The sequence below is a fragment of the Micropterus salmoides genome, unplaced genomic scaffold (genome assembly GCF_014851395.1).
Source record: "Micropterus salmoides isolate LMB-PRFRI ecotype aquatic unplaced genomic scaffold, ASM1485139v1 Ms_hic_scaffold_18, whole genome shotgun sequence".
Lineage (NCBI taxonomy): Eukaryota > Metazoa > Chordata > Actinopteri > Centrarchiformes > Centrarchidae > Micropterus > Micropterus salmoides.
The window spans coordinates 7,704,468-7,719,303 of record NW_024040928.1 but is presented as its reverse complement, the minus strand read 5'-3'; the positions used below and the strand labels follow the sequence as shown (position 1 = coordinate 7,719,303).

The following is a 14,836-nucleotide window of genomic DNA, read 5'->3' as shown; positions in this document are numbered from 1 at the left end:
AGAAACGCTATCACACACCGGCACAGCAAATTCTCCAGTGTCAACCGGGCCGCTTCCTACACTAGCGGTATCCTTCCGCGGCTGCGAATTAGTACCCTGAGTTGGGAGAATCTAACGCTCTTTCTGGAGTAATATGAAGCCACGTGAATAGATGTAGCTTTATAATGCACCACCGGGGATTTAATGTTTATGATATAAACTTCATCATATATATATATATTCAGTGGAGTTGAGAGGTCTCACAATAACCTGCTCCAATTTAAAGGCACAGTCTGCATTTTCCCCCTATGAGTTTGATTATGGCGTTAAAAATTGCAACATATGACAATGCAATTACAAATAAATTAATAAATATGTCATTAGTGGATTAATCTATAATTGCTAGACTTAAACTTTATTTTGGAGCCATAGACTTATTTTGTCTCATATTTGTAATTATAGTCATTTTGCCAAATGCCCCCCCTCCTCCACATCAGTAACTTTTTCTTTCTTGGTTTCTTTTGCCATAATAGGGACTATCCTAATATTATAATGACTTGTGATCATTATCAGGCAGTGGCACGTAAGGAGAGGTTGACAGTATTTTGAGTCATTCTAGATAAGAGACAATTAGAAAAAATCCAGACAAACAAGTTAGTGTAGCTACCCTGCCCATTTACATATGAGATTATATTCTTAACAAGTACAATAGTGATAAGGATGACGATGGCTCAGTTAAACTAGTTTTGTTTGGCCTACTAAAGTTCATACAGCCTCAGTAACTATTTGGGTTTAACTAATTTGCCTCTTTATTGCTACTTTGCCTAGCTTGGCCTAAAAGCTCCCAAAGGACCATAAAATATTGCTTCTTGTAAGGTATGCTAGTCTCCAGCATATAGTGCACAAAACAAGGAAATATCTCAAAAAGTGTCAGAAATATGGCCTCCAGTAGGTGATCATAGAGTAAACATCCACATTATTAAAAGTAACAGCATTTAAAAAAAACTACCATTCGGGCTGTCCTTACAGGACCTTCTCCTTACATGAAGAGAACCACAGCAATGCCATATTAACTGTTGGAGGTTCGATACCCTTGTATATACTGTGTTTTATGTATCCAGTGATGTTACATAGGCAACAGTCTGCACAAACTTAAAAACACCACCCTGCACAGATGGGTTTAGCAATTATTTAACTTAATATCCACTGCATCCCCAGTCATTTAGTTTAATATGAATGCAAGGATGCTCTCAATGCACTGCAGGCGTTTGAGCCCCGGTGATTGGCATGTCTTCTGCGAAAGGCCTGCTGCAGCAGCCCTGAATTGAAATAAGGAAGTGAGTGATCAGTGCTAGTGTGGCGGAGGGATACATAGGCAATCCCCATTCTGGCCACGGCCAATATACAGACTCCTAACCCGCCAGTGGAACTCCATCTAAGGAACGACCACACTCCTAGTCTGCCTCCACAGACCAGCAAGCACACAACCCATCCGACATGGTATGTATTGTCATTCATTCTGTGTAGTCGCAAGAAAACGCGTTTTAATTGTGTGCCCGGTTACTACAAGTGTAAACCCGGCGTAGCTTATTGCTTTTCCGTTCCTGTATGCTATTTGCTATAATCAGTCATTGATTCCTCTGATAAGCTGTAACGAGGAGACGGAAAACGCCCTTTGATATGTTTTAGCAAGCTTAATGCACGGGATAATGTGAAGCCACATTATGGACCGTCTATATTCGTCTATGCGGATTTATGTCTGAAATGATGTTCACCTTCAACATATGGGACCGTATTTCCCCATAACTGCGCAATTCATTGAGCGTTTTGGGCTACCCGGCTATATCGGGTCAAGTAGCATGGTTCACGGCAGCATGGTGCAGCTCGAATTAATTCTTGGAATAGATTTAAGGTATCGCAATAACTAGCAAGCTATTCTGGGTCATTACAGCATAATTCTGCAGCCATAAATGCATTAGGGTGCATTTTACAATCCGCCTTAGGAGCTCAGGCGTGTTGTGAAGCCTAACGTTACCTAAAGTCCTTACAGACATACGAGAGCGTTACGCTGACATTTTTCTAACGGAGCAGACACGTTTCAAGACATTTGTTAGAGAGAGATTTTGTGTTTTATGCCCTGTAATGCTGTCCACATCGGTTGAACAGAGGGGAACCCGCGAACGACGTTCCTCTCGTTAAGAAAACGAGCCGGCTGCGTTTGGCTTCCCCTTTTTCAACGCTGCACCATCTTGCTGCTCGAGCCGAGCCGAGCCGAGCCGTGCCATGATTGAGAACGGCACTGTTGTATCTCGTCAGTGTTCCGCAACGGAAAATGACCATATTCTGTAATTACAAGGTTATAGCTAGCCTACAGTATAGCGCCCGGCCTGGAAAGGCTACAAAAGCGATACCAGACGCAGTTCCGGCTTACTGCTGGCTCTGAGGGTTTATCTCAGGTTATGTTATCTTTTTGTGTTATGTCGGCTGATTTGGTTGCCTCTTTGCAAATTTTCGATGTTATGCAAATGTGGTACCCGTCTGAGAAGTCCAAGAAGCTCTTTCTGGCACTGGCCATGACAAAACATAAACAACTGTCAAGTTTAGTAGACTTTTTCCAAACCAACACTAAACCAAATATTGTGACACATGAATATTGCAGGACTATTGTGCGACTCTTCGGCCCTGTATTTTTTAAAAGGTGCAGTATTCTGAAGTAATTGAAATTCTGAGAAACTACAATGTGTAAACAGGCCTCAGTGACTTGCAAAAACACTGTAATAGCATGCACATTACCACATCATTCTAACCAGTTTCACCAGATGTTGGGAGACAGGCATTTCACACCCTCACTGACATCTGCAAGAAGCTAATGAAACCGAGCCCCTCCGCTGGCTACGTCACATAAGGAGGAAGTTACCAAGTGGAAATGATCTGGATTGGAAAAGAGGCCTTCAAGCTAATCTGTTGATGACCAAGCTTGATAGATCTTTAATAAAGGGAGTGAAGAAGCTGAAGACCTCCCCCTCCACCCCCCACCCCCACTGCTGTGATCAAATATCACATACAAGGTATCGAGCTGCGATGCAGTTTCACGTTGCAGCGTGGCGCAGTAATTGGAGTGCAAAGTGGAATTGTTATGGAGTTAGCCTGCGTATCATCATCTCTGAAAAGTCAAGTTCAGAGGCGTAAGCTCCTTGTCTGCATCAATACGCCCATTGAAGTGGAAACAGCCTCCCCCATTGAGGTGGAAGTATCGAATAAGTAGTCGGACCATGCTAAGGCCCTATCCTATTCCTTGTTACGCTCTTGTTTGCTGATGCATGTTTAGTAACTTGAAGGACATCTGATCCGCTGCACTGAATAATTTATACGCTTGGCGGCAACACCTAGCCATGTCCCATGTTCCCAGCGTCTAGGAGCGATAAAGTGCTCTCTGTGGCGCGTCGGAGTACCCAGCCACCTACCACAACCAGGCCATATGGTGGACCGGCCTTGTCCGCAGGGTGTCGGGAGGCTGTTGTTGTTTACACCCACCCCCTCTCCCTCCTCCCCTCCGGACACGGCCCGGCCATGAGGCCTCACTGTCTTTTGTCCAGCCTCAAAGAGAAGAGGCATTCAGTACTCTGTGGAGCTCAGTGCATCTATAGAAAGAGAGTGTGTGTGTGTGTCACAGTGACTCTTTGTGTTTGTGTTAGGGTGGATGGAAGTGTGTGTGTGTGTGTGTGTGTGTGTGTGTGTGTCACTCCCATCTGTCAGAGTGACAGCTGGTTGTGCACTTTTAACTTGGTGAGTATAGAGAAGCCACTTCAGGAATTGTTTGGACACCTCACCGTCACAGATAAGCAATTCCAAAAGTGTGCACAGCGTTGCTAAAGCAGATCGTGGGCGTTCTCTTACACTATTCTGCATACCCTGTCAAATTAAACCTAGTGTGAACAGGGAGTGATGCAGTATGTTTGTACAAGGGTAATATGACATCAACTGAGAGCAAAAGATATTCCTTGCTGGCCCAGGGAACTGCCTCCTGTCTCCCACAGTCCTGCTTGGAGTGCATTGCTGGGGCCTGCTGCCCGGGCAACAGTGGGAGTGGTTGACCCTCTCGTGCCAGCGAACCACTGCCAGCAGCCCCCCCATCCACAAGCACACCTATTCCTCTACAAGCTGTTATTAAAGACTGGAAGCCTGGCAGTGAACAGCCTTGTCCATAAGACACTGTGGATGGTGAATCACAGGGAGTTTCCTCTGAACAGTATGTGACACAGAGAGAGAAAAAGACAAACACAGAGGGGAAAGGTTTTGAGGAGGAGGAGTTGCTATTGGCTGATGTCCAAGTGCCAGGGTAAGGAGGAGGAAAGACAAAAGGGAAGGGATGGGCCTGGTGGTGCAACAGCACCATGAGGTCCCAACAGCTTGGGCCTATGCCAGGGGAGGATCCATAGCACTGAGTCACCAAACTCCACACCCAGTCCACTTAGAGACACAGCGGGAAACAGAGAGAGACAGCAAAGATACAGCAGGAGTGACACAGCACGACAAAGAGGGTGACTAGGGGAAGATAGGAAGGGAGACGACAGAGAAAGAGTATGAAATTAACACGAGGAAAAAACCTGAGAGCCGAAAGGGACAGGAAGATGGCATCAGGAAATACATAGATGAGACTGAGAATATTGGTCAAGCTGGGTGGCATGTTTGCATCAGCAGAGCTGTTTTGTCTCTTGACATTTCCCATTCTCACAGATGTTAATGGGACACAGGAAGTGGGTGCAGCGAGGGAGAAGAAAAGCAAGAGCAGTTGTGTGCGGGGCAGGTTATTGAATCATGGCCACCTAATCGTATGAGCGCTGCTGAAGTTATCCATGAACCCCTCACTGGCTGGATCAATCCGTCCTGTGGCTGCTGCGACTGCTGCTACTCAAGCCATGAGGAGGGGCCTTTTTTGTTGTTTTTGAAAAGTTAAAGGTCAGCGTGTAGTGATCTGCCAAATCTTATCCAGTCTAACCAAATTTTGTCATTAAACAAATTCGATTTACTGGCATGAGCTACAAAATAAAATACCCTCCCCTCCAAACATTGACTTAACAAGGCTCGGACATGCTTGGTTGTATCCGAGGATAGATTGCTTGTACAAACATAAACACACCGATGGGCTGGAGGAATTTGTTTTGAGGCAGAACTGGCTACTCTGAACAATTCACAGGAAGCACGGGGATGGAAAGTATTGGTGTTGAGGAAGAATGCCATTAGGATGGACTGTGTGTGTGTGTGTGTGTGTGTGTGTGTGTGTGTGTGTGTGTGTGTGTGTGTGTGTGTGTGCATGCAGGAGTACACATACATATATGTTAGTGTGCCTGCATATGTGCACATCTGTGACTGCCGTCTGTGTGTTTCTTCTTTGCTGCCAAGCACAAAGTCAGTGTGGTCTGTTAACAATTATAATAAAAACATTTTTTTTAATAAAGCAGGAATGGTAAGGGTACCTGTGGGAGTTGTTTGCACCTCAAGCTTTGTATTCACACTTTACCACAGAGGGTATTTGTTTGAAATCAGTTGCTCCTTCACAAAGAAGCTTGATGCATCTATGTGAAAAGGCCTGGCAGTGGATGCTCGCTTCCAAACCATTTAAAAAGCTTGTGTGAGTCACTATCAGCCATTAGAGAGACCTAGCTAACGGAGGGAACAGGCTGGGAGGGGACCCAAACCGCGCCAGCCCAGCAGGCCTTTTTTCCCCCTGTTGGTATGACCATGGAAAACACTCCCATGCTGATCTGTCCTGAAACAACCCACCTAAAAGGTCTCTCCTGGTCTGGAGACAGCCTTTCATCCATTTTATTACAGTGTCCTGTTGCCCAGCTGTCCCTCTTGTGCAGACCGCCATGGTATAGCCTACTTTTTAAACATGGCACAAGTCAATCCCATGGGGCCTCTCATCCGTTGGAAATGTAATTTTGTGCGGTGCCTTTATAGAGTGTTATATGTGGCAGCTTTTTAGCAAGCTGTCAAGCAAACACAACCTTTAAAAGATGTCCTGATAAGCCTCTGCTATCAGCGTGAGCCAATTCTGATAACTGATTCCCAGCATCACTATCAATTTTATGGCAGTCAATGTCGGACTGGGGTCAAGATGGCCTCCAATTTGGAATTTGAATTTTACAGGCACATAATCAGTTTAGTATGATATAAGTCTGCTTAGAGAAGAAAAAGTCATTTAGATAATAAAGGAAATCTCCAAAAGTACTGATACGGGTCATCTAACTGAGTAACACCCCATCCCCAGTGCATTGGGTGCTAGCTAATGGGGCTAGGAGTTAATATGGGTTGTTGTCATTGGTAAATCTTGGCAGATTCCCTTTGGGAAGGGCCTAGCACCCACCAGGGCCAACAGACCTCTAAACACTGCGTCCAGTGTTAAGGTTTGTGTGGAGGTTGGTGTGTGGGGATGATGAGGAATGCAATGACGAAACAGGTTGGGATTTGGAATAATTGCCTTGTTGAGTCACTCCTTTGTTTGTAACGCTCCTCCCTCCTGTTTTTCCAACCACAGGCTGACCAACTAACAGAGGAGCAGATTGCAGGTAGGAACAGAGTATTTTTTATTTTTTTTTCCTCCTTTACTTCCTATCAAGTCCTTTCTTCACCTGAGGAATGCAGTATCTCTCATTAGCTCTTGTGGTTGCATCCACGTCACTTATGGACAAGGTGAAATAGAACAGAATGTTGGAGGACTTTGCATCCGTCCTCCCTTGGTAGATCATTAGTGTCTCAAAATGAACAGGAAATACAGGAATAAGCATTTACAGAATGTCATGAGTCAGGGCTTAAACCCATGAGGCCACAGTGAAAAGACCGTTTTCCAGGCGAGCTTATGAGTAGTTTCAATCACTAAGGTACCTTGATATTTTTAATAAATAAATTATGTGGCTTTGGTACTAAAACTAGAAGCTGCACAGTCTCTACTCAGACAAACCCTCTCTGTGGCTAATTAGCTTGTGCTAAGACTCCAAGGCTAATGCTCATTATTGCCTGCACTTCCCTGGATGGATTTTTTATGGCCTGTAGTTAAGAAGCTCGCTCGAACTAAGAGAGAATTGGTGCAGACATCGAAGCTCTTACAGTAAAATCTGTCTGCTTTTTTCAACTTCCAGTGAGATAAGAATCCCTGTGTGGTTTTACAGCTCCGAACGTTTACAACTTCCCTTCTGTCATGTCACACTCGTGTGGGCCAACTTACAGACAAGCATGACTCTAGCGCCCTAACATAACCCATTTCTGCAACTACAAAGTGACAGCAATCTAACCTCTCACTCTCACTTCTCCACCCCCCACAGAGTTCAAGGAGGCTTTCTCCTTATTTGACAAAGACGGTGACGGCACCATCACCACCAAAGAGCTTGGCACCGTCATGAGGTCGCTGGGCCAGAACCCCACAGAGGCTGAACTGCAGGACATGATCAATGAGGTGGACGCTGACGGTCAGTATACACACTGGATTTACCCACAACGTTAACAGTTGTGAGTTACTCATTGCTGATATGCCAGTAATAAATACGTTTTCTGTTAAAGAGGTCATATCAGGTGCCAAATAAGGAAATAAAGCTAGTAAATTCCTCTTTGAAAGGTCAGAATTTAAATCTGTAATGGGGCCTCATATTTCTGAAACATCCTAAACAGAAGAGTGGACTTAATCATCGCTGGATGCTAGACATGTCCTGCGTTGCATAGACAGCAGGAATTTACATGTATTTTGTAAGTCATTTTCTATCCAAGCAAGCGAAATATGTCACTAGACATACACTGGGTGCACACTTCTGGTATGATTTGCTGAGGAAATGAATTTAAAAGGTGGATAATAAGCAGTTAAATCATAAATTTTTCTCACATTTTACTAAGTGTATTGTAAGCGAGAGGCAGTGGTTTTAATAGTTAGGTTAATAAGGTGATGCCATTCCTGTCCCATCAGCAGTTAAGCTGATCCTTTCCTGCTCCCACTCCCATTTTTAATCAATGAAATGACTTGCAACTGCCGCTCCTAACTGCAACACTGTAAAAACCACGCTACTCCCTCCTCCCGCGGTTTTAGCTCAATACAAGGTGGCACAGTTCTTTGGGAGATTTATTCATTAATTTCAGTCATTTTGGGTAAACAGAACTATAATTTCATATAACCATTTTGTAGCATGCCTACAGTGCTAAAAGCCCAGGTTACAAATGCATAAGGGATTAGGTAGAGCATCCATTACTGCCCCATCTCTAAACACATTGGAAAAATGTCCCATCTCCCTCCTCCCTTTCCTACCAACTGTCAACCAACTGTCCAAGCCAACTGTCTGTCCAGCTTTATTTTCAGATGATGTGTCCCTCTGTGTCAGCAGTGTAGTCACTGTGTGTTCAGCTCCATCATAGTTGACAAAGTCAGGGAAATGGATGCGCAGGAGGTGCTTTCAGTGCTGGTGAGTAGAACAGGCGAAGTGTCAACTGAGACTGAGTGTTGGCGCCCCGTGATGAGTGCCATAATTCAGACAGATTCTTCTATTCACCGTATGAACAGAGGTTCACAGAGTCTTTATCCTCCACTGCAGCGGCTCCCAAAAGGCTGTGATTGAAAGAGAGTACTAGAGAGAATGAGAGACAGAAAAAGAGAGAGAGAGGTGTCCGAGAAGTTGCTCCCAAGCTGTGCGTCCTTGTCAGTGGAGTGGAGGATGTTAGTTGTCAGCGGGGTCTTTACCTCAGTGGTGCTCTGTCAGCTTATAGGATTTTGTAAATGGGACTGTATTGATCAAGAGAAATCAATTGCACCGCAGCTTGGCTGCCCTTTTATTGAAACGTCCTCCTACCATCCTCGGCGTCCTCCCCCTTCCCCTCCCCCTCAGTTACACCCAAGAGCAAACACACACACACACACACACACACACAATCACTAACATCCCCTTGTTCTGCCTCTGCCTCCCTTGGCTGATGCAATCTAGGTCAGACAGCAATGAAGCTAGTAATGGAAAATAAAAGTGGTTACATAAGGCCTCTCTGCGCTTTGCACATCCAGTACCCACATCGGCAGCCATGGGATGTCAGCTGGCCCATTGAAAATCAGCTTTATTTACCAAACAAGGAGGCTGTGGCAAAGAGTTACGATGAATGGAAGAGAAGAGAAGATGGAAGGCTTTTGCTAGACGGAGAGCTGCTAAAAGAAATAGTCTTTTGTCTATCTGAAGCCAAACTGGAATTTCTGAACAGTACAGTATCAAACTGAATTGCTCCTGTTGATCTTACAACCACACAGATCAGGAAACAAGATCACCACACCTGCTTGAAATGATCCAGGGGCTTCCATGTGTCAACAAAGACAATCACATCATGTATGACACAAGATAAAACGATTTAATTATGGATTAAATTACTGTATGACAAACATATTACCTTAAGTCTGTGCACATTACTCATCATCATTACACAACCTTACCCTTCTTTCTTATCTCAGGGATGGAAGTTGGCTTTATGATGCAGGGAAACGATGACCACATATACAAGTGCGCTGAGATGCTGCAGCCTTCTATAGTTTGCGTCAGCACCTCTTATGTGTAATCGCACCATCTCCCACTCGGTTCACTCCTTATATTCTCTCCTCTTCACATCTCCCTCATCTCCATCTCCCTCTCTACCGCCCACTCCCTCCCTCCCTCTCTATTTTCGCTCTCTTTCCCTCCCACCATTTTCTCTCTCCCGCCTGCCTTCCTCCCTATCTTCATCCCTCCTTGCTTCCATCCCTCCCTGCCTCACTTTCTTCCTCTTCCACCGCAGCAGCTGGCTTGAGGTGCAGTTGAGCAGATGTGACTCCAGGGCTGCACTGCTTCTCTAGTCCTTGTCCCCCTCAGATGATGGTTTTCCAGTTGCAGTCCTGTCCTTCTCCAAGACAGTCTTGGAGCCTCGGCCGCCCCCCCCAGCCCCCAGTGGCAGCATGTGTTCCCTCAGTACTGCTGGCCGTCTCTCTGTGTTAGATAACAGGTCCTTAGATTGTTACCCCGGGCCATGAGATCACCATCTGCCCCATCACATTACTGCATCCCTTTTCGTTCCACACATACACAACGTTTATTCTCGCTCTCCATTCTCTTGTTCTCTCCATCTCGCTCTCTGAGGCGTGCTCTATCATTCGTTAATCTTCGTACAATCCCCCCACCTCATCTGTCCCACCCAGGGCTAATCCTCCTGGGTACTTTGCCCTTGGTGTCCCCGGCCTTCACTTCAATCCCCTGACAGTTTATTTAATTTTGTCCATTTTTAATTATAACACACACACATGCTCCCAACATCTTGAGGTCTACATAAAAGAAAGCCTTACCACTACCATTAGATTCACCACCAACATGCACCCTCCTGTGGTTGCAGTTGGTGAGCTGCTGAGCTCCTCATAGATCCTTCCCCTGTCAACAGGGTCTGATCCTATTGAGCCTGTTGCATATGTGTGCCACCAGCACAGCGGCTGCTATTAACAGCACCTGAAACAAAAGCACTGATTCCTCTATCTCAGTTCTTGAGCCTTTGGATGACCCATGAACACATGGATACATATATTGAAAAAGGAGAACAAAAAAATTACTTTAGGGCAGATACAATTGGACAGGAGGGGTTGAGTGTCTGGACTGAAGCTTCCCACCCCCCTCTCATCCTTCTCTTCCAGCCAGGGTTTCCGACAGGGCCACCACAAGAGATGAGCCTTTGCTTTATCCAGGCTCCTTGAAGGCCAAGCTGCACAATGTACTTTGTGTCTACATTATGGATGACTGGCCAGGACCCCCCACCCCCATGCAGTACTGCTGCACTGTGTATAACAAACGCAACATCTTCCCAGGACTTCCCTGAGGAAGAAAGGGAAATACACACAAAGTCACTTATACACAACCCCCCCCCCCCTCCCCTCCTCCCAGCCTGCCGTACCTGTGTTTATCACAGGGAGGATAGTGTATTATAAAATGATTTGAGGGCTGCTCCCCTCTCTATAGTCACTCATGTCTCAACTTGCACTGTCACTGGAGGTTGTGGCCCATACGATAATGTAAATGCTCGTATCGTACACAGGGAGGAAAAAAAGAGAGGACTAAATTAATGTCTTTATTTGGGTGCATTTCATCAGCTAAATGCTGGGTTATATTATCTCTATGTATCTGAGATTGCTTTTAAGTAATTGCAATTTTTGCTGATTAAATGTGCCTCATTGATCACCCATTCCAGGTAATGGAACCATTGACTTCCCGGAGTTCCTGACCATGATGGCCAGAAAAATGAAGGACACAGACAGCGAGGAGGAGATCCGCGAGGCTTTCCGGGTATTTGACAAGGTAAATAAGGTCAATGCTCAAAGAGCAGAATGAGGGAAATAACGGTTTCCATGCTTGGCAAGCTAGACAAGTTTTAGTTTAATTTTCGCACTGTTATTTTATGTTGGGGCAAGTAGTCAAGTTATATGAGAATCTGTTTAAATAAGCTTGATGACTAACCAGTACTAGCAGTAAGTAAAGTTTACCCAGTGGAAAACAAAGTCATGAGTTTCCGACTCCCTGCTCGCTTAACACCTGCACCTATGTCTGCTCATTAATCGATCTGGTGGGAATTCTCTCCCACCAGATCGTTAGACAATGTTAGCCTGTGGGATTTTTCATGTTTCAAACATTTGATCCCGTGCCGCATGTTTCCAGGACGGAAATGGCTACATCAGCGCCGCAGAGCTCCGTCACGTCATGACGAACCTGGGAGAGAAGCTAACGGACGAGGAGGTGGACGAGATGATCAGAGAAGCAGACATTGACGGAGACGGACAGGTCAACTACGAAGGTAAAATAAACAGGATGGTTGTAAAGGAAGCACATACTAAAATGCCATGGTGCACACATAGCTTCAGTTTCTAGGCCGTGGTGTAAGCTTTTATTAGACAGGGGGGCCAGAGCACTTGATCTTCCAAGCTGTGTATTTCTCTGAGGGCGACTGTAAGACAAGCCAGCCACACATAATATTAGTTATTAGATAGGGGCTATAGATGGAGCCTGCTGAAACAGAGATGGGAGAAAGCCATCCATCTGAATCATCATGAGTGTGCCAGGAGCCTTTTCACTCTTTTTTTCTTCTTGCTGCCTCTCTCCTTTTTTCTCCCCTCCCCCTGCGATTGGTCCCTTGGCACATTACACGAGAGACTGCGCTCATTTTCTAGAAGGCTGTTGATATATTATGAACAGTCCATAAGTCTTGCCTAAAAAGTGCCCTACTTCTCCCCTCCAATTGTACCATGGACAGAATATGTACTCTACAGACAATGAAAGCCTTCTTATTTATTTATTTATTTACTTTTTATTTAGGATGTATTTTGGATTCATGTCGCCATCGCATTGCTCTACAACTGTGAGCACAATGCAAGAGCTTTTTAATCAAATGGGTTTAATGAGATGAACGCGGAAGCCGTTTGGAAAGGGGACACTAATTAGGATGTGTGTTCTGAACCTGCTCAACTTGATTAAAAAATTAATATAGCATTTAACAATTTAGCAGGTGACTGCTCTTACTGGCAACAGGCTGTGCCAAAGCCTTAAACCTAATGTCCTCATTGTCTTTTGTCCTCTTTCCTTCTCTGCAGAGTTTGTACAGATGATGACTGCAAAGTGAAGCTTGCCCGCCCCGTCCTGTCCCCTCTTAGAAGAAAAAAAAAAGGAAAAAAAAAAATCAAAATGTTTTACTTACCTCTTGGAGAAAAAAAATGTTCATTTATTCATACTGTTTCTGTATAGAAAATAATTGAATGTTGAAATAAAATATCCTTCTGTCCACACAGGAAAAATATAAAAACATACAAAAAATATCTGCATGAAAATGATGGTTAGTGATCCTGTTCCCTCCCCCTGGAGATCAGTTTAGCATCAGTACTTAACAAGTAAAAATAATAACAACAAACCCTGTAACTACTACCTTCAGACTAAAGCAAAAGCATTTGGTGAACTCCTTCCAGTTCCATTTGCTAGTGGTAAATGTCTGGGCTGGCCATCTCTTCTTTCTCTCTCTGTTTTCTGTTCTTCATGCATGCAGCTTGAGACCGGAGCACTAACCCCCTTCCGCCCCCCCATCCCTCCTCCGGGCTACCAGAGCGTGCTGATTCCACTATAAGCTGTCCTCTTGTTGGTTTGGTACAGTTTTTTGTATTTGGAAAGGAACCCTGTACTGTTAAGATGAGAGAATATACCAAGTTCTAACTCAAGCGTAAAAGTGGAATGGGACTTAATTGTATGCTAGATAAAACGAGAAAAAAAACAATGTACAAAAAATACATTTTCAAATGTTTGGCATGTTTTTTTGTTTTTGTTATGTTATTTGGACAGCCATTTTAGTAGTTGTGCGTCCTGCCCTTTTAAAGGAGGGGGGACTTAAAGAGTCTTACGGTGAGCTTTCTATTTTCTTTTCTTTTCTTTTTTTCGCTGAGATGGAGTGTCTGTCCTCTTTTCTTGCAAGAGAGAATCACTGGCCTTCACTTTTCTTTTTCTTCTTCTGTTTCTCGACTCGGACAAGAGCATAGTGAGGGGTGTACTGTGTTCGCAGCGCATGCTGTTAGGAGTGTCTGTGCACCAGTCTTCGCAACTCTTCATCTGAGTTCAGTTTACATTCATTCCAAGTTGTACATGCTAGTCTTTTTTTTTTTTCAAATAAAAGACCATGAACTTTATTATGTCTTATGTCATTTTTCTTGATACTTGAGCATCTGTACGTTGTTTACCGGCTAGACAAATGTGTCAATAATAAATGATTATAAGCATTGTTTTCTCCATGCTCCATGTGCAGTGTCATTGGGTGATGTTCAGCAGAGGCAGGACTCTATTACACAGCAGTGAGGTTGTGGAGAGAGTGAGTTGCTCACAGGGGGAGGGAGAGGCAGCATAGAGTGTTTGCTCTCGCGCTCAGCCGTGGATATACATACACATCTATGATGCCTCTCTTCTCTCTCAAGACCCAGCTGGTTGCTAGGCAACAGGGACATGCTGTAACTGGGATGTTGGGGGTTTTTGAAAAGGCAAGTGGGAGTTTGAATAAACCCTCCTGCTTCTGCCGATGACTCCATGTTGGCTTGTCCTAGTAAGGCAAACCAGGCCACAACAGCCGTGTGCTCTTTTTAAACAGCACACACAGAGGACAGGCAGGAAGGTCTCTGCTTCTGACACTGTACTACCTAATTGTCTAAAAAGTCAAGTAAGGGATGCATTGTTTTACTATATTTGGACTGTAATTTGACCATGTTTGGAAAGGAGCAAAGATGGGCTGAGACAGCTCTCCACCCACCTACTGCATGAAGCGAGCATGTCCCTTCATCATACCCTTACACACAGGAGTATACACACCTTATTCTTTTTTAAACAGAGATGGAGATGGGTTCTGCTTTCAAGGGAAAACCACAGAACATTATCTGCATTCCTCATACACTCATTATCTCTGTAGATCTGTTTTAAATTAGATACCATTTAGCCACTGTGGAATGAGCCTTGTCAGCCTTAATCAGATGAACTGAAGTTCAGTGAAGGAAAGGGTGGGTAACAAGAAACAGGATGAGAAACCCTGCCCAAATTGTGCCAGTAAGTGGGAAGTTATGTCCATCATCCCCTAATTACAGCCATGGTGGTTTATTTTGAAGAAAACCAGGCAAACTAATGCACTCAGCCTTCCTCGCTCCTCCCTGCAAAAGCAGCCAAGCCAATTGGAACTGCCCTTGATCGACGGCTGAGACTGAAGTTCTGCTGTTCTAGGTTACTTCAGTCAGGTGCTAAATCCTTGACCATGATTTACATTAGAAGAAAAATAGCAGAGCTCCAATGTGTTCAACATTTAGAAAATCAAT

The 14,836-nt window shown here is 44.5% G+C and overlaps 1 protein-coding gene across 1 annotated transcript; it reads left to right on the top strand.

Annotated features, from left to right (window-relative positions):
* Positions 1–1,349: 1,349 nt before the first annotated feature.
* calm1b (calmodulin 1b) lies at positions 1,350–13,672 on the top strand. The gene is made up of 6 exons (XM_038727516.1): positions 1,350–1,479; positions 6,521–6,551; positions 7,305–7,448; positions 11,203–11,309; positions 11,667–11,802; positions 12,596–13,672. The coding sequence occupies exons 1-6, from the start codon at positions 1,477–1,479 to the stop codon at positions 12,622–12,624; spliced, it is 450 nt and encodes a 149-aa protein (XP_038583444.1). The 5' UTR covers positions 1,350–1,476; the 3' UTR covers positions 12,625–13,672.
* Positions 13,673–14,836: the final 1,164 nt, after the last annotated feature.

Bases quoted from the DNA above. Each gene is read 5' to 3' on its own strand.
- calm1b (XM_038727516.1), top strand. The intron at 6,552-7,304 runs GTAGGAACAGAG...CACCCCCCACAG, and splicing joins AACAGAGGAGCAGATTGCAG to AGTTCAAGGAGGCTTTCTCC. The intron at 11,310-11,666 runs GTAAATAAGGTC...GCATGTTTCCAG, and splicing joins CTTTCCGGGTATTTGACAAG to GACGGAAATGGCTACATCAG.